This window comes from Pyrgilauda ruficollis, unplaced genomic scaffold (assembly GCF_017590135.1).
Source record: "Pyrgilauda ruficollis isolate IOZ18807 unplaced genomic scaffold, ASM1759013v1 scaffold21, whole genome shotgun sequence".
NCBI classification, from domain to species: Eukaryota; Metazoa; Chordata; class Aves; order Passeriformes; family Passeridae; genus Pyrgilauda; species Pyrgilauda ruficollis.
In genome coordinates this window covers 4666907-4692290 of record NW_024520318.1, presented here as the reverse complement: position 1 = coordinate 4692290, position 25384 = coordinate 4666907, and the positions used below count along the sequence as shown (strand labels likewise).

The following is a 25384-nucleotide window of genomic DNA, read 5'->3' as shown; positions in this document are numbered from 1 at the left end:
AAAAAAAAAAAAAATACTTAGGAAATTATACTGAAATCTACTAAACTGTCCAAATTTGAAGTTCAAAAAATTATTCAGGAGATGGGAATTGTCTGTATCATGACTGAAGCTAGGTGTTTTAAAAAACCAGAACTGCTACTACAGTAAGTCACATCTCATGGGGTGATGTTTAATGTTTAAAATTCTGATTTGGGGAAGCAGTCTCACTTCAGATTTCAAAGAACACCAGCCAAAATACCCTCCAAGATTATGTAATTATTCAAATGCTACAAATACATCTAACACTGGAAATGGAAAAGGTGGGGCAAACTTCTCCTTTGTAAAAATTCCTTTTGGAATTTCTGGAATTCCTATTTTGGCTTGTTTCTGTTACTCTGGATCACCTTTTTAACTCAGCAAGTTCATTTCCACCTCTTAGCCTGTTCTGACATCTTACTCAAGATTTTGCTGCTGTGTTTCAGCTGTAAAACGCTCTCCCATCAAGAGAAATACTGAGCAGACCCTAGCATCTCTTAACAGTACACTTATTTTTTCATAAAAGTAGAAGCAGCTCTTGCTGAAACTTGACATAAGAGGTTAAGATAATGCATCGACAATGTAGGAGTGGATAAAATCACACCAAAAGCTTGTACAGGCTTCCTCCTTCTCCAGGAGTTAGCAAGTCTGGGCAGAACTGGTTCTTCCATTACAATGTGCAACAGCTGAAGAGCAGGACTCAGCACTGTGACAGGCTGATAGTGCTGTAAGTTTGCACAGAAGTTACCAGGCTGAAGATGGCCTTCCAAAAATAACAAAAGAAACAAACTGAGAACTGTTGTTAGATCTTTAGAATTTATTGAATAGTTTATTTTCTGGAGCCACTTTATGATAGAAGAGTCAGTGCATATTCAGCTCAGATACTTATTCTGAATGGACAAGGACAAAAAAAAAAATCCAAACCATGGACTGGACACATAAATCCATGGGAGATTCATGAATATATTAAGAAAAAAACAAAAAATATTCAGGCCTATCAAGTGGTATACTTTATTAGGAATAACTACATAGATAATCAGTACAGTTGTAGGCTGGAGCCCAACAATGCTTTTTTTTTTTCCTCCCATATAAAAGAGTTAACTTCATAAAAGCTTGTTTAGTAAAGCCAGAAGCAGTTATTTTAAACAGTTTATTTACATTGCTCAGATTGACAAAAGGAGATCTAAAAAACAGTGCAGTCTGACACATTCAAAAGCATCACTAGTTACATATAGATACAAGACAAAACACAGGTGGTTAAAAAGAAACCAGAAGTTGTGAACTCCTGCTAATACCAACAGTTGAACTGTTAATGAAATGCAGAAATTTACATATTCAGATAGTTTGTGAGAGTGTATTGCAGGGTACAAACTGTTCAGAGATGACAGAAGTGAATATAGTTTTAAAGGAAGACATAAATACATGAGAAAGCCTAAAAGCCTTAGTTGTACACTGAAATTTGACACGCCAAAATTGGACCCTGAAGTTCCAATGTCACACCAATAATCCCATGCATTAAATAATGGTTTGTTAACCAAGTATGGGGAATGTGTGGGGGTTTGTTTTTTTAACAACCCTACTAAACAGGAGTGTAATTAATTTCCTCAGACTTCCACTTCAAAGCAAGACAAAGAATTCAATTGATCATTTTCGGTGGTCAAAGCTCCTCATACCACTGTGTTTACAGTAAGGCGCAGGAGATCATAATCACAAAACTCAATTCTATTTAATTATAAACAACTACATTTATAAAATATCTGGAATAAGCAGCTGTACAACAGGTTAACTGTCATACTTGAAAGGTCAGGTACTTCATAATGTATTCCATTTAAGAAATTCACAATTCAAACATTAGAGTGCTCTGCCAGTAGATGAAGTTAGGCAAGCATAAGTGTCATCCAAACTAGCAGTAAATTATGTGATCATCATCTTCGTTTCAAGATCTGACAAACCAGTTTATTGCCTGGAGGGGACAATTTCCGTAGAAGAAAACGTTTCAGTTATGCTGGTAAGGAAATAAATCTGTACAAGGGAATATTGTGCTTAAATGAAGGCCAAGTTGCTTATTCCACTGATTGGCTGATCTGCTTCAACACAACTAAACCCCCTTGTGATTATCTTAGTGTCATCTAACATTCTGCTAATCATTGCTAAGTGCTAATGACTAAGGTACCATTAATGTCAGTCACAGGTCACTGCCCAGCCACCTGCCTGTCAGTCACTCCCACAGAGCAGAGTCTGCCCCACCTGCCTCATATCAAGTGGGTTGTTGATCGGCTTAATGTGTGACTCCTCCTTTCAAAGATCGAGGGAAGGCTGACCAAGGAAGGAGAAGGAACACTCTGTTGGACAAAAAAAAAAAAAAAAAATTATTGATCATTTGAGTCAATCTCAATAGTGCAGCAGTCATTTCTCAACCTTTACATATCATACAGGGAATGTGTGAGTGCAGAAGATCTCGAAGATTGGCAGCTTTTGAAATTAATGATTCAACAGTTCTAGAGTTTGAACAGGAAACAACATATTGCAAAAATTGCAGAAGAAAGATTTTTTTCCATGTTACCAGCCTTGAGAGATTTGGAATGCAAGAACATGTTTTTGAAGAGTAGCTGTTAACAAGTATTAGTATACAACTTGCATCACTTTTTGCAGTAATAATCTCCTTCCAAAATGAAGGCAAGATACACTATGATAATCTCTTAGAGAAACAGAGCTCCCCCTGCAATCCTACAAGTTTCTGTATTATCATCAGCTCTGAGCCCCAAATGAGATGCTGAACACATGTCTCCTTGACTGCAGGAGGCAACAGACATCCCAATGATTTGTCAGAGCTTGCTTTAGCTGTGCCTGGATGGGCACACGCTAGGCAAGAAGCTGACTTTTCTGATGCTTGGAGAATAAGCTGCTTCTGAGACTTAATTACTGTGAAACCAACACATCAATATGTAGCACTAAAAGTAAACCCCTTTGGATTAGCTGAGATTTTATATTCTTTTCACATTAGACCTCAAGATACTTTCACAAGCAATCGTCTGTTGCTCTTAAACAGCCAGCCAAGCTTCTCAGCACATCAACAGGTCACGGTAGTTGGGCAGCTTGTGCACCTGCATACTTCAAGAATCTTTTAAACAGGGATATTTTGGGCAAGTAAGGGAATACACGCTTCAGTATGAACAAGCCCTATGCCTGTTTATGCATGTCCTCCATTTGCAGTCATTGGCAATATCTGAAAATTTAACCCTAAACTCCTCTTTATAGAGCAGCTCTTATTAGGCTTGAGTATTTTATACCAGATATTTTTTTTATTTACAGATAGAAAATAAAAAACTAAAACCACAGGTAAAATGAGCTGCTCAAGACTTCTTTGCAACCAAATTATTAAAGTTCTCAGAACTCTGGCCAGTGATCTATATGGCCATTTGGACAACTGAACTGAAACAGGGAGGAATTCAACTGTATCAATCTAAAAAAAAATTTTAAAAATTTCATTTAAAAGTTTGTGAAAAAATAAGTTTGCACCCAAAACCAGAACCACATATGAGTGCTGACTCCAGCCCTGTGCATCAGAGGACATTAAAGAAGAACCCAACACCACTTGAAGCCCTTTGTGCATTAGAGTTGTACCATGCTCTCTTAGCTTACAGCACTCAGGATTTCTTGCTCACTTCAGTCAGGATCTGATGCACAGAATTTCCCAGCACCACACTGGTTATCATCTCCAGCATCAGCACAAGTGGCAGTAACAACAGGGAAAGCACGTGGTCTGTCCAAAGCATGACCATTTAAACTTTCCAAGTTGGAAGAGGCTTTTGTTTCTACAGCATTTGGAAGATGAGTATTTGGAGAGCCAGGACACAGCACAGGTCGGGGCTTGGCACTTTGAGAGCTCCAATCAACAGAACTGGAGCGATGGACATTAACAGCACATTTGGCAGATCCACTTAGGCTGCACGTGGAAGAGGAACGAGCAATCTACAGTTAGGAGGGATTTAAGAGTTAGTTCAAACAAGGAAAAAAAAAACAAGCATCTAAGCTTTATTGATATTTTTACTCTGCTTTTTTTCTGCACCAAAAAATTCCTACATAAGCATAGGCCAAGATTTAATTTAAATAAAACAGTATGTCTGAATAACAGCTTTGACTCTTAATGGATTCAGACAGGTTTCCTGCAGTTTTGGTTTCCTATCAACAACTGCACTGGTATTCCAAATTAAGGGGCTGGAATCCAAAACTCTTTTCCCCTCAACCTTATAATTGAACCAAAAAGGCTTTGTGCAAGTTCAGTGGTGTGTGGCATTGGTTAAAAAAAATCACAACACATCATCTGCTGCCAAGCTGCAGCTTATTAACACAGGTGCAAGAGGTCTGGGAAGAATCTGAAACAGGAACATGGTTTTGCAAGTTTCTAAGATTTTGTGGAAAAGAAGTATTTTTGTCTGGGGTAGATATGCACAAAAACAGAAGTACATGACTTGCAAGTTCAAGAAAAACGAGATACAGTGCTGTCTCAAAATGAAGACAATTAGAATGCAAAAACAATTGTTGCCATAATCATAATAGAAGGAAGAAAGTCTATAGAAAACTAGGCTATAGCCCCATTGGTAGATGATGTTTTTTATTTCCTCTAAAGCAAGGGAGTCTGTTGTGATACTTCCTCCCTTACTGCTTCATATTTTCTCATGTGGGAGAGCAGGGCTATATCTTTATGTTGTACAATTTAATGACCACTCAAACACACCGAATTACCTCAATATTGAGGTACTGACACATCAGTCATTAACAGAAAGATCAAAAGGATTCCCTTTTCTTGGCCTTCTGTCCCACATACTACAGACTAGAAAGTAGGTGTTTACTTATCAAATTTACTCAAACACTATAATAAAAATCAAAGATGATGAAATGATTCCTCCAAATCTAGTCTGCTTTACTAGACTGTATTAGAAAATTGAGTTTGGCCTAATGTAGCAGCAAAAAGCTGTAACAGGCAGCCAGGCATAGCAGAAGAGTTGCAATATGTAGAACAATATTTTATTTTACCAAGTTTTCTTAAACATTTACGAGGAGATAATTCCCTTGTTGTTTACAAACTTGCAGGCTGCAGCATCTATGTTTCTCTACCCTTCCTTCCCAGTTTGTTTCACAGGATGTCTGTCATCTCACTACTTTGACTGAATACTATGCAGGGTTGTACACCACATTTCTACTTGGTGTTCAAAATCAAAAGCATGAACAAATATAAGACTTGTGTTGAAACTGTCTCACTCTCTCAGAAGAGGAAACATATTCCATCCTGAGCAAAAAAGATTGGTAGGGTTTTCCAACTTAAATGTGTAAGGCAACCCCCAGTTTCTAGTGCATCAAGATTTTCCTGCATTTTCAAGAAGCAAGGCTTCTCATTAAACAGCTCTTGAAAATAACATCTCTATGAATGCAGTTAAAATATTTTTTCCCCACTGTGGATGATGGAATTGCTAAAGTGAGAGCAGCAGCAGCCACGACAGGGGTGTGATGCTGAGAAGGTGCCTTCCTGGGCTGCCCAGCTCACTCACCGCCAGGGAGGAGGTGCTGCTCAGGCGGCTGCCGAGGAAACTCTCGTTAGAGCTGGGGCTCCGCCCTTCCGTGGCGCTGTGAGACATCAGAGCCCGCCGCAGAGCTCGCTTGGGGGTTTTGGAGAAAGAAAAGGCTCTTGTGACCTGAGGAGGTTGACAAGTGGTTAAACACTGGCTAAAAACAGGCTGTAATAACTATTATTATACAGGCTACCAGTCTGAAAATCTCTAGGATGTGGATCAAGTGTTGGTGGTTGGATCACAACCAGCCAAACACCCACATCTAAAGTGATCTGACTTTTAAAGGCTTCCCATCATCCTTGCTCTCCTCATTCTGTCCAAATATGAGGACAACACAGGAGGGAGAGAGGAGGGCAGAGATTCAGGGAGAATTCAAAGCAAGGTTTGGTCACCAAGGCTTCCCCCATCCCTCAGTCCTGCAGAGTCAGGCCCCCCTCCTTTAAGTTACTTCTCAATTTTGCATTATATTTAAAAGACTCAAAGTATTAAAGAGCATAAGTTCCATAACAGACTGAAAAATGACTACATAATACTTATGACTGTAATACTTAAGACCATATATACAGATATTCCAAAACCTTAAACACCCCTCACCTTCTCTCTTTAAGGAGATTATATTGAAGAGTTTTAGTTCAGATTAAGTTTTTCCTGTCACTACTGTAAATACTACAAACCACCTGAAAGAGGAATCCCAGCACAATTCTCTGGATAAAAAGCACTATCTTACCTTTTTTGATGTTTTCTTTATTGCCCTGGATGCTCTGCTTAAAGTACTGTCCATATCTTTAGTATTTACTTCAACTGAATCAGGATCAGCAATATAAATGAGATTTTCCTGTAGACAAAAATAGTCTTAATAATGGTCAAATATCAGCACTTGCCAAAATACAGTTTTCTAGTCCATTAGGTCAGATTTAGAGGGTTTAACAGCCATATTCCATATTTAACTCTTTATACAGTTCAGCAGCTATTTGTTTTCAGGGCATTTCATGAGATCAACAGCTAGTGCAATCAGTTTGTGAAACCACTTCATCAGTAGTTTCAGTTTGTCTGATTCAGTTTCAAGTCCAGGGCTGACCAAATTAAAGGCAGTAGTTCTGAGGCATCCCCAGGGAGTTTCCAAGGCAAACATTGCTTTATTCCACTGACACATCTAGCACATTTCTGAAGTGAAATCTTGAGAGCTCCAGCTCTCACACATTAAGACTAAAGACTTTCAGCTTAAGTGCAATACATGTTGCAGAACAGCCACGAGTTTTGGGGTTTTTTCATGCCTCGTTCTTAAACTCCAGCACGTGCAAAGCAATCTCTGACTACCTACTTACAAAACCTAGGGGGCAGAAGGGGCACACATGGGAATGGGAAGTTGCTGGGATGATTTTTTTTTTGCTGTTTGTTGTCTGCATTTTGAGAAAAGACGTTTTACACTTAAAAAAATCTCAGAAGAACCCCAGTCAGCAGCTTTATGGCCCTTCCTAGGGCCTAAAGAAGAGTAGCCAAAGCCTTTGCTGCCACCAGGTGGCAAAGTCAATGTTATCTCCATTCACATGATGCTCTAGAAGTATAAAACCAGGCAAGAGTGCTTAAATTGAAGCTCAATTTGACATTTAAATAAGCAAGAAAGAAGTATTATATGGTTGGTACAGAAATTATAACTAATGGGATTCAGCAAAGCAGGTTACAATTTGTCAGCATATGATTGAGTGTCTGGGGCAAGAGGGAACTGTGCATTTATTACACAAAGGTTTAATTTCTATTAAAAATCCAAGCTATATGTTAACAAAATACTGAAGACAGGCAACACACAGATTAAAGAAAATTAACACTTCCACATCAGCACTTTTCATACTCAGAACCTAGAAGGGAAGGGAAACCACAAAGTCCAAGTCTCTAATTCTTAAGTCCCTAGACCACAAGACACACAAAATAAAACTAAGATGCTGTTTTCATTACTTAATGAACTCTCCTGTAACAAGCATGTCTTTAAAAATCACAACCAAATATTGTTCTGTAAGAATACACCGCAGAACATAAAGCATTTCTAGTTTACACCAAGTAGCTTCAGCTGTATGTATTGCACGCATTTTCAGCAAATTGAGATGACTGATATGCATAGACTTTTACATAATTAAAACATCAGCTGAAAGCCTCTTGCTGTAATTGGAGAGGATCTACTCCTCAAACCAGTGGTTTTCTGACTATAGAAAGCCCACACGCTGAATTTCCAGAAATGTGACAAGGCCAGTGCCTCCTTTATTTCACTGTTTTTCTTATTTCCTTGTTTTAAGGTTGTAGATTTCTGTCTGTGGGAGGAAGATCCTTCATGTCTCTGGCCTCATAGGTGTAGAGCAAAGAACTCAAACACACAGTTAATCCAACACAAATGATCAACAACACTGGGATTGTAAATTCAAAGATAGCTGTGAAAGAAGCAAGCTGAACACAGTTCTTGTTAGAACTACAGTGCAGAGTTGAATCATACCTTTTCACCATGACAAATTAATTGTAAACAATTTTTGATTTTTAAGTACTACTTAGCCTCTGCACAAACTAACTTCCAGGCTGTTTCCTTTTCTACCTTTTAACACTCACTTGCAGGCATGTTAGCACAAGTGTTTTCTGCTCTACTTTACCTCAGGCACGTCCACTATTAACTTCTTTCACTTCAGGTACTTGAAGCCAAAAAGAGGGAAATGTCTCAATCAGCAGCATGGTTCCAGAGTACTTACTGCATCTGCTTTACAAATAGTGTTGGCCACGTGCCTACACAGCATCTTCAGCCAGTCCTCCTTGCAAGGGTCTTCAGTTGTCATCTGGAAACTGAGCAGCTTGTTGTTGAGTTCTGTTGGTGGCCTCACAACTAAGGCAAAAGCTTTTTGGCAATCTACATTTTGTTGAAAAAAAAAAAAAAAGCGAGGAGTTCATAAAAAGGATAATGATTTTTTCATATAATTCAGGGGGAAAACTTCAGAAGGGTCAACCCTCTGTCTGCCAGGAGCTGGAGCACAGACAACATGATTTGGGTGTGATGATTTGGTCTTTATTTATGCACTAGCTCTTGTATCACTTGCAAGAGCAGAGTTCTGTCCACAGCCATCATCAAGAGGCTACAATCAGCTGTTCAAGCAATAGCTGAACAACCAAATAATCTGCTGAGCAGTCAGCCTCACCTACCCTCTTTGCCATTTCTCTTGTTAATTGCGTTCCTATGTTCAGGTGCTTCAAGTACATAAAGCAGAACACATGATGTGCATATCCTCACTTACAGTGAAACACCAAATCTTGCCAGGATAGAAATCTAGAAACTGGTGTGATTGGATTCTTTATAGGTCACTATCAAGGCTGGAGCAGTATGGCAAAGCAGACAGAGAAATTAAGTCATCTTTTAAGATGCCAAGCTCTCCTGACCATTATCATCACCAGTTAGAAGAAAATTTGGTTTCACACCAACAGCACTTTTCTCTGGCCAGTCTAATGCTCTGGGCTGAAGTTTGAGGTTTGATTTTAATTTTGTAAATCCAGAACTGTCAAGTGTTTAACTCTGTTTATTTCACACTGCCAACTGGTTGGCTTATGCTAATGCCATCTAATGCCATCAGTTCTGCCAAATTCAGCATCCTGCAGCAATTCTCAAAAAGCCAAAAGGGCATCAGTACAAGGAATTCTCAAGCTCACACAGAGACTCAAACAGAAGCTTATACTAAAATCACATACCTAACATACCATACAATAAATACACCTTAGCATTCCATCCCACAATAGCAGAGCTTGCTCCTTCACACCCTGAAACACAGTTTAATTAACCAGAGCACTTCAAAACACACAGACCTTCTGTCTCCCTGATGTCCAAGACTTTCTTGATCTGGGAGAGAGGCATGAGAACAACATGCTTGAGAGATGCAGGAGGCCTCGTGTGGCCATGGGGACTCTTGAAAGCTCCAATAACTTTATGCCGTTTCCTCGCAATCTGCAGTTAAATAGAATAGAAAAGGTCAGTTGGAAGAGCTCTTGCCATTGTTTCCTTTTATTTTTATTTTTTTTTTTTACTTTTTACTGTCCAGAAAGGCACAGAAAATCTTGCTACTCTACCACATAAATGAATTCCTTTAAGATTTATCTCACTATTCACTGCCTACAGACCAAGTGGCCCAGCAAGAAATATTTGTTACTTGGTATCAAAACACTCAGCTGAAAAATACAATAAATTTTTTAGCAATACCTAGAGAGGAAGTAATTTTGCATTACAGACCTCAATTCTACCCTGCATAACAAACAAGGGTCCTTTGAAATCTACCACAAGGTAGTCTAGATTTAAACAGAAAAGACAACATCTATATGCATGAACCTACATAAGGTGCTATGTCCTAGAAATATCACTTGCTGTTGCTTATGCATGCAGCCATTGAGCAGGCTTTGCATAAAAACACGTAAGGCACTTGTGTGTTAAAGTAATGCATCTTGTTGTTTGTCTCTTGTCCAAGAGACAAGCCAAGAAGCTTTATTAAAAGTGGTTTTATTTTCCTTTCCTTCCTTTATGAGAAGTGATGAAACTGAGTCAACTCAGCAGGAAGAGTTTATCACTAGTCACAAGAACAGGATTTTGTCTCTAAGTGCTGCTTAGGACAGCACTAATTTTGAATTACTTTAGAGGTGGTCTTCTATGAAGACAAGTGTTCTTCACTGCTGCAGACAGCAACAAGTACTTTATGAAAGTGTCCTTTATAAATTCAGTTTTTCCACATTAGTCTCCAAACCCCAGTTAGATTATTCTTCCCCTCTAGTTGTTCCTAACATAATTTGAGTTTAAGGCATTTATTACGATTTTGGTTTTTTGGTAGCCTAAGAACAGACAGATGTACCAAGGCCCACTATTCACTCCCATCATATACAACTAAACTTTAAAAGGACAAACAACCTGATGAGCCAAAAACTCCAGTGCCTTTTCATTCATTGGTGCTACTCAAAGTGCTACTCAGATGAACATTTTTTAACATATTAAACTGCTTTTATGTTTTAACTCCGGTTCAAGGCATAAAAGGCTACATTAACACCTCTCAGCCATGAGAGGCTTATACAGTAGTTAATGGAAAAGAAACATCAGCATGTGTTGACCTATCAGCAATCTGTGACTTAGAATTCTACCTCAAAAGGTCTTAAATTCTACTTATTTATATTCATGTGTAGTGTCAAGCCTTTTACAATGCAGTTCATGAGATGTGCTGGTATAGTCACCTTACCTCTAGGCAATCATTGAACAGAAAGAGTGTGACCTGCTCTCCCCTGTCACAGAGGTCATCCCCAAGTGCTACAGTTTCCAGACGCTGCACCAAGCTGCGGTGGGAGGACAGGAGATTGGCCTAAATGACAAAAGCAAAAAGCTCATTAAGCATTTAGTTCAAGGGCTGGATTACTGCTTGCTTACAGCTTAACACTGGCAATCTGTTTAAACCAGCACCGTTGCATTGCAGCCTCACACGTTTTTGCAAAGGGAACAAAGTATTGCAGTCATTTAAGAGATCTGCAGCTTTGGAGAAATTACTTACTGGACATCCATCCACTTCATAGACAACGTCAAAGAACTGCCTTTGTGCCTCTGTTTTTCTTTTGTCTTCATTAATGTGTCTAAGGAAAGCACATTATATTAACCTTCAATACCAAGCAGCAGTAAATGGATGCTCTGCATTTAAGACATACAAAAATAATAAAGCTAAACATTCAGGGATAGAATTTACACAGCAGCACTTGTCACATTTGAAGAAATAACCAAATACCACATGAAATCACATAGGAAACTTCAGCTCTAGAACACTACTCTTGTCACATTACCAGCACTTGACACACCAATCAGTTAAAACAGAATTCCCCACCCCTACCCTGCAAGATTTTGAACCAGACACTCACAATTCAGTTCTTTACAGCCTGCATTTTGTCTCCCCCAAATCAGGACTGCAGCTCACCAAGCAGCAGATCCAAGAATAATTACAATTTAAAAGTTGTTGTTAAAACTGGACAAACATTTGCCCAATTAATGCAGGAGTTCTTGTTGCTGGAGACATACGCTACACTTCAAAAGAGGTGAGACTTGCAATCTAAACAACTTCAGCTTTCAGCTAATTAACTCATGGAACAGTGCCAAGAAGAGCTAATACAAGACCAGAAGAAAAACTAGTCTCCCACCAAAAGTCTGTCCTTTCATTAGATATAATGCATAGAAGTAAGATTTAAAGACAAAAACCCAGCTCTTCCATTCCAGAGGGAAAAGATAGAAATAAGAGCTGGAACAGAACAGAGGACTGGGGACAGCCCCTGCTGAGGCAGGGGTCAGCAGAGGTTCAGGTACATGTGCTGGGGAATGTCACAGACTCCTTCAGAGCTCTGGCACAGAACAGCAAAGTGACAACAGCAGCCAAAAGGAGGCTGAAGAACACCTACAGTTATGTTTACTTACTGTTCCTTGTGGCAACATAACACTGACAATTCAGGAGGAACAGAGGGATCTAACTGCAGTATGGTTAACAGTATGTTCCATAGAATCAACATGACTTACGTCATCACCTCCTTTAATGATTCAATAGCTCTCTCTAGAGTTATTTTATCTGGGTTCTCTTCTGCTGTATGCTTCTTAATATCTACAATTTAAAAAAAATTAAAGAAATAAAAACTCCACGCATATTACAAGTATCTGATAAGAAACAAACTCAAATTTAGACTGAGTTAAGACAAGCTGACTGAAGACATCAGATCTACCCTGGAGTCCAACTAGCACTGATTAAGTGGGGAACTAGGCTGAACAGAAGCTGTCCAGACATCTCATTAAGAAAAAAACCTCACACACAATACAGAAACCAAGCCCTCAAACTATTAAAAAAATTAAATTGAGGTGCAGAGACAAGCACAGAAGTCTTTTTCCACCTGAAGCAAAGGTTGATGTGGATTTTTTATTATCTTTATTAACAAAAGCATTATTATAGCAAGCAGTTGATACCAGGTGGAACACATGAAACTGTGAGCCTTGTCAATATGAATTGCTCTCCAGTTTATGTTAGTTTCATTTGAATCTCAATTATATTCTTGTTTGAAGAGACAGAATTGTCAGTGCAAACTGTTCCTCTATCTGTATCCTGCATACAAATGTATGAACAAGTGGAATTTAGACAGAATTTATGCTTTCTTCAGTAGTGGGCCTTACTGACTGCCAGGAATCATGGTTAACTCACATAATCAGGCTTGTTTTAGATAAGAAAAGCTGTTTCTAATGATGACAAAAGGCAGACATCATCTTGTGGTTTTAACACCTTCACAGAAAAACTAACAAAATTACATCACTAGGTTACCATTTAGTAGCAGGGCAACACTGGGCAGCCTTTGAACAGGACGGATAAGGAGCTCAGCGAGGCTTTGGCGGCCACATTCAGGTTTAGCTTGATTTATCTGGGGAAAAGGAAATAATGTTTACTTTTTTTTTTTTTTAACACACATACACAAGAAAAGCACAAGATCAGAGAAAAATTCCCTTCCTTGAAATTAGCATTGCTATACAAGTGTGAGAATTGTTTACCACAGTCATTAACAGAGCATATTAAAAACCACATTCTATTCAAAAGTACACAGTGATTTACATTCTCAGAATGTCTAATTTTAGAGGGTCCTTCAGCTCTTGTTCCAGCTGCTAATGTGGAGTGGGACTGGGGATGGCCTGTTCTCTTATTTGTTCCCCATCTTTTAGATACAATACTTGGATATAATTCCTAGTCCCTCAAAAAACATGAGCTGAAACTGTCAGTGTTTGACACTTGACTATTTAGCTATAGAAATTAAAGCTACACTGCACTATTAACAGTACACACATATCTGAAGAGATCAAGAATCTTAAGGCTTATCTTCAGATAACTTTCTTTGAAGATCATCTTCCTGTTAGATCTCCACTGTTAGGCTCCTATTCATTAGTCACAAGAATGCTGAGAAATTCTACCTCCCTGGAGCTTCACAGCTGCCCAAGGAAAGTTAAAAGCTGTTTCAGAAATACAAGACTCACAGGGAGAGGACCAGTCAAAGCAGCAGCTCCAGTTATCTTTACAGAAAACAGAAGACATGTATTTGGGAGAAACTTTTTTCCAGCAACAAATGCATATAATCAAACCACCTTGAAAGCTGTTTAACAGAGAAGGGACTCAGACTTTTTCTGAAAGAGTCTTATGAGGAGCTTGAGGGATTGAAGTTCAAATCCTTCCTATTTCTGTCTCACCAAGAGGTGTTTGCTTTTCTTTAAGCTTTCAAAATTTCACATTCCTCCATCTACTGCATTCAGTAGAACATGGTAACAGCCCCCATGTTCCACTCATAGAGTTAGTTCTGCAGACACTTACCTTTAGGAAGGCATGAAACCTTGGTTTCTGCTTTTCACATCTTGTAATTGTCTCCTTGCTCATTTCAAAGAAATTCACAAACGGAGGGTATGTTTTCAACAAGTCTTTTGACTGAAAGAAACAACTGTTAGGGCTCTGCTTTACATATTATGTATCCTTGTACATATGTTCATATGCCCTGAGCCATACAAAGCTGCTCAAAGGCACATTGCAATAAAGAATAATAAAAAATGTGTTGTAAGCCCATACGTGTTCTCAGAACAAGTTAAGACATTTTTGCATGCCAAATGCCCCAGATTGATGCTGCTGATTAAACGCAGGCTGCTCTCACCAGCATCAAGCAAACACGACAATGTTAGAAGCTGCTGAGCAGCTCGAGTGGGAGGCAGGTTGTCACCTAGCAAGAGGCTTTTGGTGAGAATTTTGGAAATTTCAGACAGGTACTTTCACCAGTTACTGCAATCACCTTTTAAACCACCAAAAGCAATACCTTAGACTGAAAACTTTTGAATGACAAGCACTATTTTTCTCAAAATCATCAGATCAAAATAATCACAAGATACCTAGCAGCCGATTTATGTTAAAATACTTTGCAGTCTCAGACTTAGCCTTTCTGTTCTACACAGAACTCCTTATTCACTTACATGTTTCAAGTCTTGAAGAAAGATAAGTTATTTTCTTAGTTCTTTACTATTGATCAGAGGCAGCAGATGGCTAAGGGCCTGGGAAGTGGCTTTTAATGTCTGAGTAAAAAGCGTGTCTGTAACATTGCAAATTACAGTTTTCAAACTGTAGGTATTTTAGTTATAATCCTTCATACCTGTGAACAGACATACACACTAAAACTTGACATGGATTCTATCACCTAACTCAACTGAAAAGTCTAAATAAAAAAAGACAATGATGAAAGTTGGAGCTCTTTCTCAGCAGTGCTTTGGTTGTGTTTGCTAGCCCCTAGAAGTGGAGTGTTCATAAGGCAAGATAATAGTTGCAAGCATAAAGAAAGAAACAGGAACTTACGTATTTGAGAATGATATCACCAATACTTTTGCTTTCAGTCCAGTTTATCATAAGATCTTCCAGGTCTTCCTAGAATATATGCAGGGATTGGGGGGAGAAAACAAGCTGAGCATAAAGTGCATAAAGCCATTAAATGGGATCACTGTTTTGCCAAACACATCATTAGGTGTGTTTTCGTGCTGACAAAACGGCAATCCTAAAAGCTGTACAATCTCACATTTAGCCCCTCCAGTCTACTGAGGGCTGGAAACAAGAGAACTCTGGCTTACTGAATATGTATATATAGCTGTAAATCATTGCAAGTACAGCTTGGCAGCATGTCAGGACTAGCCAACTCTGCAGCAAGACGACAGTGCTGCATCCAGCACAATACACAACACGTCCCAAAGGAATACTGAGAAAGGATACAGAGAAGACAGTTGAACCAATTCTAATTAAGACTGCACAACTTATCTAGGACTTAAGTCTATAAGACAGGATTGAAATAGAACTAGGCTAGATTCCACTTACTTGCTACACCAGGGTGTCAAGGAAAGTGAGACCAAACCTGTTAAGCCTATATAAGCTTGATAAGGATCAAGCTCAATCACCATCAGATAATCAGAGGGACAGGAGGGCACAGCTGAAGGTTCAGGATTCACCTTCAGTGAAAAGGATTTATCACTAATATTGGTTTGTTGCTGCCACTGCTCATATCTTGATAACACCAAAAATGAAGGAAAACACAACAACTACATCAAAGCAACTCTCTGCTGCAGGTGACTCCAATTTGACCCACGGACATGCAGCTCTACTTTCATCTCTGTCTCAGTGGGCACACATCAATAGCTGGTGTGATTAACCAGACTAGACCCCACTGGTTGGAAAAAACCAACAAAACCTGTACAAACAAATCACCAAGTTGCAGGTAGCCTGCAAGTCTCTATTTAAAAGCCTGCAGAGAAGTGCTGCCAGGAATAGGCAAATGCCACCATTTGAAAGAGTGTGTGTCAGCACCAGAAGAGTTTATACCTATCCAGCAGACACAACTGAAAACATGCAAAAAAGATTCAAAGTCTCTATGAAAGCTTCCCCTGCAGGGGAGAAGGTGCAGCTTGCCTTAATTTTAGTGTGCACATCAAGAATATCTGGAATGCTGCCAAATATGGTCTTGATCTCTTCCTGTGCAAGGATTGGTCCCCCAAGTTGTCCTTCCTTCTCCAATGGAACTTGAAACAACTGATGAATTAAGAGAAAAAAAAGTTAATGCCCTCCCAGCTGCCAACATTGTGTTAGGAATAGCTATGAAAGCAACAGTGTTTTCCTTCTAGATCATAACTTCCTGCAGTCACAATCTTGAGATGTCTCCATTCAGCAAGAGTGGGTTTTGGAGAGTGGTTTGAAGAGACAAACACTTAGTTTGATGCATCTCTACAGCATAACCTCCTCTCATCTCTTTTTACTCACACATCTTTGCTCATTTTTAAGTAGATAATCAGCTGCAATAGAAATAAACTTTCAAGAAATTAAGCTCTTCCTGTAAGTTGTCTGCTATTCTGCTCTTCTTGAAATAATTTCTTTTAAAAATATTTTTCCCCTCTGCCATCTCTCTTTAGTCAAGAAGTTCCTATTTTCCTGACACTTCCAATTTCCATATATATTGCAACACCACTGCAGATCCCAGATTAGAAATTGTATTTTCCAGCCTGAAACTGAGTATTTTTATATGTCAGTAAAACTACATGAGCCTGTTTATATTGTCATCTTCCTATGCAGCTTGGATGCACCCAAGCCCTCAAAAGATTGTAGATCACAGATTGAAAATATTAATTAATGTAAACATTGGATATCTTATTACATTTGACCTGGACCAGCTTTAAAATCATCTTACCTGAATAATTGTTGTCAAAATATCAACATAGTTACTTTCTGTCTGATACAATTCCTTTGCAACTTGCCATCTTGCAGACTGCTTGAGAGGAAGAGGAGTGGAGTTTTTGGAAGGTCTTGCACAGGATTTTGGTGTTTCTGATAAAGAGATATTACCAAAAGAAAATAGAGCTTTATTATAATAGAGTCCCTAAAAAAAGCTCACCCTCAAAGACAAAAAAAAAACTTCAGAATTTTTAAGTGAAGATAAGTTTGGGTTTTTTTTTTAAAGGCTACATTCTAGAGTTATCAGGGCTCTTTCAAGAAAATAGCTCTCTATTAAAGCCTACTTATAGAACAATAGTAATACATTATTCCTCAAAATTAGACTGAAACTAATAAGCCATTTATGGGCAGGTCAATGACTTGACCCTATTATTAGTTCCTTATTTAGCAGGAAGCAAGGATTAGGTGCTGAACATTACTTATTTATACACTAGTACAAAAGTGCTTTTCTACTTCCATTTTGCTATGTAAACAATTATCTCTCAGCTGCCTGCCATGCTTGCATTAAGTGTGTAGCTCAAAACCATTTACTAAAATCAGCCCTTGCACAAAACTCTTACATTTCATCCTACAGGGGGAAGGGGAAAGCTCAAGAAAGTCATTTCTCTTAAAGCTAAAGCCAAGGTGGACCTGGAACAGTCCATGAGTTTTAAATATTTGCTCATGTATTGGATCTCAGAGACCTATACTGTCTTTTTTGATATCAAAGCTCATTACTGCCATAGTTGTCAATGAAATAAGTACCTGTTGTTTCCAAAATAGCAAGTTCTGAGGCTGACTGCTGCTGTTGGATTAGAATAAAATTCCCTACCAGGGGTAACCAGAGCATTAGCATCACCTAAGCAGGCTGATCTTCCCTGAATTCCTTCTGAATTATCACTTACATGATAATTGTTGTGCCTCATTGGGAGCTCTTATGTGATCTGAGTTTGCCTTTTTAAAGCAGTAGCAGCTCCAATACCTCCTCTATGATGGAACCAGACATTTTAAAAAACACTTGGGGTATCAGCTTTTAACTAGCCCAAAATTTTGCAGTTCCTCTCTTCACAGGAGCCATGTGCAGAGATATTTAAAACTCTGTCCATTCACTCAAAACAAATTGTTGATTTATATTCTTGTGAAGTTTTAGACATGACAGTTGGCTGGCACAAACAGTGTTGCCTCAACAGAACATTTCAAAGACCTAGGAGTGGGCCCTGCAGGAACTCTCCCTTTAACTCCTCTAGAAAAGAATCTTTGTCCTCTTTCCTCCAAGTATCCTATGGAGAGCTTTTTAGATGATTTACTGTTGACTATGCTGCTAATTTGCTACAGATTTCCAGCAGAGTATTTGAAGCACTTTGGAGTAACACTCAACTGTACTCCCTATTTATCACCTCTATATCTATTCCTTCAGATATGAACACGCTTACTGTGATGACAACAGGCAGCTTGGCCTGTGTCTGAACTCTTCACTCCAACTTTTTCCTCCACACTTTGAAAAGGGAAAAGCCTGGAATTACACTGCAAATCTGTAGCAGAACCCATAAGATTTCCCTACCACCACCATTTCCACTTGCATGCACGAGCTGTTAAACACTAAGTATGGCTGAATGGAAGGCTTTAGCTCTACCTCCATTGGCAGTGCTCGACTCTGGAGTGTTGGAAATATCCAGCAAGGAGCCAATAGAGAGGGAATGTTCAGCTGAGGGCCGTTTCCGAGGAGGGAACGGGGACATGTCTGTTTCCCTGGTCAGCTGGGCCAGAGTCTCTTTCAAGCGGCGCCGTTTGCGGTTGCTGTTGGGCGTGCTCAGGGAAAGCAGCGACACCGACTTCTTGAAGTCAGGACTCTCCGACTGCAGGGAGAGAAAACTTCATTCAGGGCTTTATCCTCTGTGTCCAGTTCAACTCAGTGCAGAGATTGGTTAATCACAGATCAACACAAAGGAAAACTTCTTAGGGAAGCCAAGGCAAAATTGGTGAAGCTTTTTTTTTTTGCCTTTCTAAAATAAAAATGACAGTGGTGGGTAGTAAAACCTTTAGGAAGCAGAAAAAAAAGTTTCTATTCCAAATTAGTACTCGATGTATAAAATTTATAATGGATTACCTGGAACTTAAATGCTGCTTTTAAAACATCTGATCTCTGGCACCACACACACTATGTTGCATGCTAATTTAACCACCAAAATTGCATTGTGTGAGTGTTCAACATACCTTCTCAAATAAATACATGGACTCTCCAGCTCTGGCATCCATTTGAATGCTTCCCCAAAACCACTAAAGGAAAAAAGAAAACAAACTTTATAAACACATTAGAGATTCACCCAAAGTTAAAAATATTCAAAATAATCTATAATAGTTACACAATTAGCATGGAAGATTTTTTTCAGAATAAGAAGGCACAGTTCTACATAGCAGCATTCCCTAAAGAATTTTCAGCACTAACCTCTTGCTTTACAACATAAAGTTTTTTTAAAGGTTCAAATGGAAGATCTTTTACTGTACTTTCTTCAACCACCAAGTGCGTACACCTTTCATCACCAACTGGTAAATAATGTCCTCCTAGATAAAAAAAAAGAGGCAAATAATCAGGAAATAATATTCTTGTAGGAAATTGGTATCTCACTTAACAGTTCTGAGGCATCTATCATTATAAACTGCACCCTATTCTTCCCACAGGTTTTCATAAACCATCACCTTGCATTTCTGTCATTTCTTCCATGTTAGCCTTCTCATCATCAGAGAATCCCAGGAAACTTAACATGCAGTCCTGAAAGGGAGGAACCTTGAACTGGTTTCTAAAGTCATCATCAGCTGCACAGAAATCACTGAAAGAAAGAAGATGCACAAAAATGTCACTTAAGTGACTTATGTTAATATTTAAGCAGAAGCTCACATTTCAGGTGAACAAGATGCAAAGTGAAGGCTGAAGGAAAATAAAAACCTACATTTCATTCCTTTTCTCCCATGCCTTATAAATCCACTCAGCTTTCACGATAGGAACACCAAGACTTACAGCAATCTACAAAACAGGAAAAGCATAAGTTGTACCAAATATTTCCATTTAAATCTTTCCCAGATCAAGAAAAATTGTCATCTTCCTTTTACTTTTCAAGACAGATTCTGCAAAAAGTGCACATATTTCTTCAAAATTCATATCCAACTGCAACTCCCCAGTTAGAATGTATGAATTCAGTGACTAGGAAATCAGATCAATAGCTATTTTGACATTTCCTCAAAAGTGCACCATTTTGTTAGTCTGATATCCTTCATCACTCACAAAAACACAAAATCAAATCTCTGTTCCAGTGTAATATGGGATCTTTATTCTGCTTTTGATACTTTGTATGAAGAAAAATACCCCATCCTGCTTTTATCAAAGAGAAAGTTACTATTTGAAAGGTAACTGCCATGACTGCTTGAGAGATTGTACAGTTTATCTACATTTTCTCCTTTGAGTTGGCAGAAAGGAGTGTTTGAACAGAAAGTAGGACTTTTCCAACTGCAAGATTATAAAGACAAACAAGGGAAAAAAAAGCAATATCCTACCAACAATTCAAACCAGGGAGAGTCAAAATGTTTAATATGACGTAGTCATTGCTACGTCATATTAAATAGTACAAAAACCTATCATCTGTTATTTACTTCTAAACTGAACATAAATGTTCCAAATTACTCCCTTTTAGAATCAGAAAAGCAAAAGCACACTCATGTCTATTTATGCATAAATGAATATTTGAATCCTCACCCATAGCAAGTTAAAAATAATTTTTAGAAGACATGCACCAATTAAGGAATGAAGTTCTTTAGAAGTTACCTCAAAGTTTATTGTTTGGACAGACAAAAGCAGGCATTTGTTCATCACTGCCTTTACTACTGGTAGCACCAATATTTAACCATTTTGAACTTTGTTATTCACTATACTTGTCTGTTTCAAATTTATCTTATTCAGATCTCCCAGAGAGACAAAAACATGCCAAAGCTGAACACCAGACGGAGATGAATTCACCATTACAAGTTATTGCTGTTAGTACAGGAAAAAACAGCAGCTTCTGAGCTGAAGTATAATGAACTAACAGTCAAAAAGCCAAATTCCAAGGGTTTCTATGGAACACCAACTCAAGCTTACATACTCTGAATTTGTCTCCATGTGTTGAGTTTGCCACCAGATGAGTAACTTTTGAGCTAAAGTCCCTTCTAATAATTCCACCCATGTGATGAACCAAGGTCACAAGCTTAACCTGAAAAATGAAGATGAAAAGTTTTCAGTATCTTTTGAAGAGCGAGTTCAGTACAAAAGTTGTATTTACCACTTAAAAAGCAAGTTACAGAAGGTTACATTAAATGCCTAGAAATAGAAATGCTCTGATCTGTTCTTAAAACAACTTGTTCACATTGACAGAAGATATAGCTTATACATCAAAAGAGCTATTAAGATTTATTTTTATTTCAACATTTAATACAGCCTTGCTGTGTAGCCTGAAGACTGTATGCTTGTATCCAAGCCACCAGTACTCTCATGATCATCATACAAAACGCCTTCACCTTTTCATACATGTTAGATTTGACCTTTTCCTTGCTGATTTAGTCAATTCTAGATCAAACCTAACTAACCCCAACACCATGCAAAGGCTTTTGGTTTTGCTTTGGTTTTTTTTCAGATGAAAATGTGGAGCCATTGATTCCCATGTGTATAGTAGGGAAATTAGATGGTAACTGCCTACTGAAATGGAAAAGCAAAGTGCTAGGGTATCAAACAAAAAGCAAAGTCCTGATAGTTTTTTTTTCAGATGAAGATGTGGAGCCATTTGTTGATTCCCATGTGTATAGTAGGGAAATTAGATGGTAACTGCCTACTGAAATGGAAAAGCAAAGTGCTAGGGTATCAAACAAAAAGCAAAGTCCTGATAGCACAATATCATAACAAGATAACATGCCTGCAAATGCTCTGAACAGAGCTACAAAGATTTACTTGCTTATTCTACTACCTGTACAAAAAGGAGGACACTACTGGGTAAACATCATCTTATCTGAAGCCTCAACTTACAAACCTTTAAGCCCTACTGAATTAGAGCAGCTTAATGTCACTCGACAAAAAGTGACCAAAACTGACACAGGTAAAATGAATTGAACAAAGTTTTGTTCCTTGAATTAGAGCAGTTTAATGTCACTCGACAAAGTGACCAAAACTGACACAGGTAAAATGAATTGAACAAAGTTTTGTTCCCATCCTCAAATATCTCTGCCTCTGGACTTGCAAAAAACCAAAAGAACAATTTATTCTCCCAATACAAGCATGAGCCATGGTTAAGCCCTATGGGTGATGGAACAGAAGAGTATCTTGAAAATATACTTAACATGGTTTTACCAATCCAAAAAAGAATACATTACTTACTAATTCATCTTTCTTTCTGAATCCTGTAAAGCACAGTACCAAGTTCAACATACTTGCACAGTACAGTGGACGGCAGGAGAAAGGTAAAGGCTGAAAACAAGAGGAAAGTTCATGAGTCAACAGTATACTGCACTCATTAAAGTTTTCACATTACCTTTAATACATTACTGTTATTTCTACTATTAAAAATGCATCAGACACTAGTTCAGGTCTGTGTATTCACTTATACCTTAGCTCCAGGCCTGCTGATACTAGAGCATCCCCAAGTTCTACAGGTAGCACTCCATCCTTTTTATTTCCTCCCCAATCCATTTGCTCTATATTACAACTTTGGAAATATAAAGTGATTACCAGAGAATCATTTGTGTGCTGCCTTTCCCAATGGCACAATCCCAGCTGGGATTGTGATCAACAACTCCCACAACTACAGCAGCAGTTGTAGCCATAGCCCTGTCTGCCTGCACTCTCTCCCTATGTGCAATATTCTAACGCAGCATCAGAAACTTGTCTCAAAATTCTCTTGCTAGGAATCTTTATAACTGATTGGAAGAACAAGAGAGATTTTACTGTGAACTCTTAGAACTCAGTGCAGAGGGGAGCTACTCATCTGGTTCCAGCAGGAAGCACACACCTCTCCTTTCTGCGCGCAGTGCAGCACCACCGGCGGCCCGATGACTCGGCAGTCTGCCCTGCAGAGGTTGCTAAAGATGGGAGCTTGGAAGTCTGACACAACGAAGATTGTCTCGAATTCTGGGGAATCAGAATCTCCAAGTTCTTCTATTGTGTCTGTCTTTATGTAGGGCGTTTTAATTTCCTTGATGCACAGGGGTGAAAGGGAAAGCATTACTCAGGTAACATACTTGCACAAGTGTAAAATTCAACTGATGTTTATTTTGGACCATTAGAAGACTGTGTGAGTCATATTTCAGAGACAGAGTTAGGATTTGTGAAAGCTGAATGCAATGCATTGTTCTCTAGTACAAGAATGGCTATGAACTGCATGCTTGAAGACCCAATGTCAAAGTAATTCCTGCTTTTGAAGAATCAGAATTCTGGTTGCTTAAGCAGTTTATGTATCAGTTCACACTGATAATGTAGCACTGGAAGGAGCTAGATAGAAAAAACACCCTAAGCTCAAAAGATAAATGAAATTGCAGACTGTCAGAACAGCTTAGGGTACTTTGGGATGCTACTAAAAAGTAGTATCCAGTTTGCAACAGCAAGATCCACATTGCAGAGCATCTACAGAATGGAAATAGATTTTGTTCATTGCTTGATATTTTTAAGGGGTTAAAAAATTTCATCCATTCCCATTTCAAACATCAGTTCCAAACTTTATCTCTTATGCCTTTCACATCAAGAAATGGAAAAGCATTTCTTGCACTTCAGCTTGAATGCAGCTTTCAATTGAAAGAGAAGTCCACTGACAATTACAAAGCCAGTTCATAGCACAAACTTGTGTGACTGAACACAAGCATGCAGCTGGATGTCCCCATGGATATTTTGATGCCCCTGTTAGAAAACACCACTAGATAAGAGCTACAAGTATTACTCATATTTTTAAAAAGTGCTGATTTTGATGAGCTGTGACACCATCAGAACCATTAGCATATATTATGACCATTATGCCCAATTAATCCAAATTAAAGCGTGTGCACATTTCAGTCCCAGTGAAGTGTAACATGCTGCATGCAATTACATGTGCTGAATTGCATGACATACCATATGAATAATACTTTTTATTAGTTTTTCTTCTGATTTATCAGGGCTACTTTCCTTTATCTTTATAACAGGTACTTCCATTATCTTAATAGTCTGTGGAAGAGGAGAACTTTAGTACAGAAGCAAATTGGTTACTACAAGTCTGAAGGCATAACATGTCCTTCCAGAGACTGTTTTATCTCAGGCCCACATACCTCCAAGGCTTTCAGAAGCTCCTCATGTTTCCCTGCTTCCTGAACCAAAACCACTCTTGTTTCTATTTGAGGCATTTCTTCTGCTCAGAGAGAAGCAAGGATAATATTTGTATTTTAGCAGAAAAATCTATGTTATGTCTAAATCAAGCAATAATGTATAGAAGAATACAGGTAGACAGTAGCCTTTCAAGATTCCTTATCAGGAGCAATCCTGAAACTAAATGTTACTTTAAGAAGAGTGTCCTTTAAATAAGGCATACCAAACTGACTTGGAGCCCAAACTTTCTAGTATGAGGTGAAACAAAAATCTGCAATTCATGATCAGTCAAAGCAAAAACGTAAATCAAGGGGTAGGGAGGAGGAAAGACAACAAGCAAATGAAAACCCAAAAAAATTACAGGCTTAATGCTTCTAGCAGAATTAGATATCAAGATCTACTGGAAAATAGACAGCTGGTATCTTTTATAGTTTCTGTCTTCCTGGCTGACAGGGGTCATTACTTTCTTGGTAATTGAGCAGTTACCAGCAATATCAGAACTGAAACTAGATGCCTTGTTCTTTTTTTCATGTATTAATAAGCCTTCAAAATATTAGGAGGAAGAATAAGCATTGCCTCCATGTCATTTACATCAACAGACCACCAGCAGATTTTGGCTAATACCTTGGAGGAAAACATTGGTGGTTGTTTTTTAATTTCAGGATTTGTTCTTGAATTAATTTTGGGCTTAAGACTATTAATCTCTCCACCTCTCTACCTTAGACCTATTAATTTATCCACAACAGAGCAGCTGTAGTTTCCAAACACTGGTGTCAAAATGTCACCTGGAGTGATTTATTCCACAGAAGAGGCAACTTCTGTAGAACTGACAGCTTTCTGTTCAAGAGCCAGAAAATTCATTCAATTTGGGCTGTAACACCAGATTTTCTTAATGAAAGTATTCTAGATCAACACCCTTTTCCCTACTCTATGTACATTCTGGAGTTCAAAGTGGTTTTGTTTTTTCAAAACTACTAAATAGCAACAAAGTAATCAGTCATTGCAAAAACCAAGCAGTCTTAAAATAAACTTCTCCCATTACCTTCAACATCCAGAACAGTTGCACGGAATACATTCTCTTTGGAGGTTTCTATAATTTTTGAATCAAGAACAGAAGAATCAGCCAAGAGGCTCCTCCCAGTTTCAGACACCAGAGTACTGCTGTCAGCCAT

At 38.5% G+C, this 25384-nt stretch overlaps 1 protein-coding gene across 4 annotated transcripts; it reads right to left on the bottom strand.

The window, feature by feature from the left end:
* Nucleotides 1–2267: 2267 nt before the first annotated feature.
* On the bottom strand, nucleotides 2268–25384 carry ECT2 (epithelial cell transforming 2). 4 transcript variants are annotated; one of them, XM_041467805.1, is made up of 24 exons: nucleotides 25255–25384; nucleotides 24176–24255; nucleotides 23982–24074; nucleotides 22891–23073; nucleotides 22260–22349; nucleotides 20998–21105; nucleotides 19813–19886; nucleotides 19562–19692; nucleotides 19311–19426; nucleotides 19079–19141; nucleotides 18498–18720; nucleotides 16842–16978; nucleotides 16070–16189; nucleotides 14972–15040; nucleotides 13952–14062; nucleotides 12920–13016; nucleotides 12133–12214; nucleotides 11129–11207; nucleotides 10823–10942; nucleotides 9414–9552; nucleotides 8315–8469; nucleotides 6313–6420; nucleotides 5565–5708; nucleotides 2268–2357 (listed from the first exon to the last, which is right to left on the bottom strand). In XM_041467805.1, the coding sequence occupies exons 1-24, from the start codon at nucleotides 25382–25384 to the stop codon at nucleotides 2268–2270; spliced, it is 2742 nt and encodes a 913-aa protein (XP_041323739.1). The 4 variants fall into 4 exon arrangements, with proteins under 4 accessions (XP_041323739.1, XP_041323740.1, XP_041323742.1 ...); XM_041467806.1 differs by lacking the exon at nucleotides 23982–24074; XM_041467808.1 differs by lacking the exon at nucleotides 23982–24074 and having other exon boundaries at nucleotides 16842–16981; nucleotides 18588–18720.

Excerpts from the sequence above, each read along its gene's own strand:
- ECT2 (XM_041467805.1), bottom strand. The coding sequence starts at position 25,384 with ATGGCTGACAGCAGTACTCTGGTGTCTGAAACTGGGAGGAGCCTCTTG. Across the intron at positions 8,470-9,413 it reads GGACATCAGGGAGACAGAAG|ATTGCCAAAAAGCTTTTGCC; the intron begins GTCTGTGTGTTT and ends AACAAAATGTAG. Across the intron at positions 5,709-6,312 it reads TAAAGAAAACATCAAAAAAG|GTCACAAGAGCCTTTTCTTT; the intron begins GTAAGATAGTGC and ends CAACCTCCTCAG.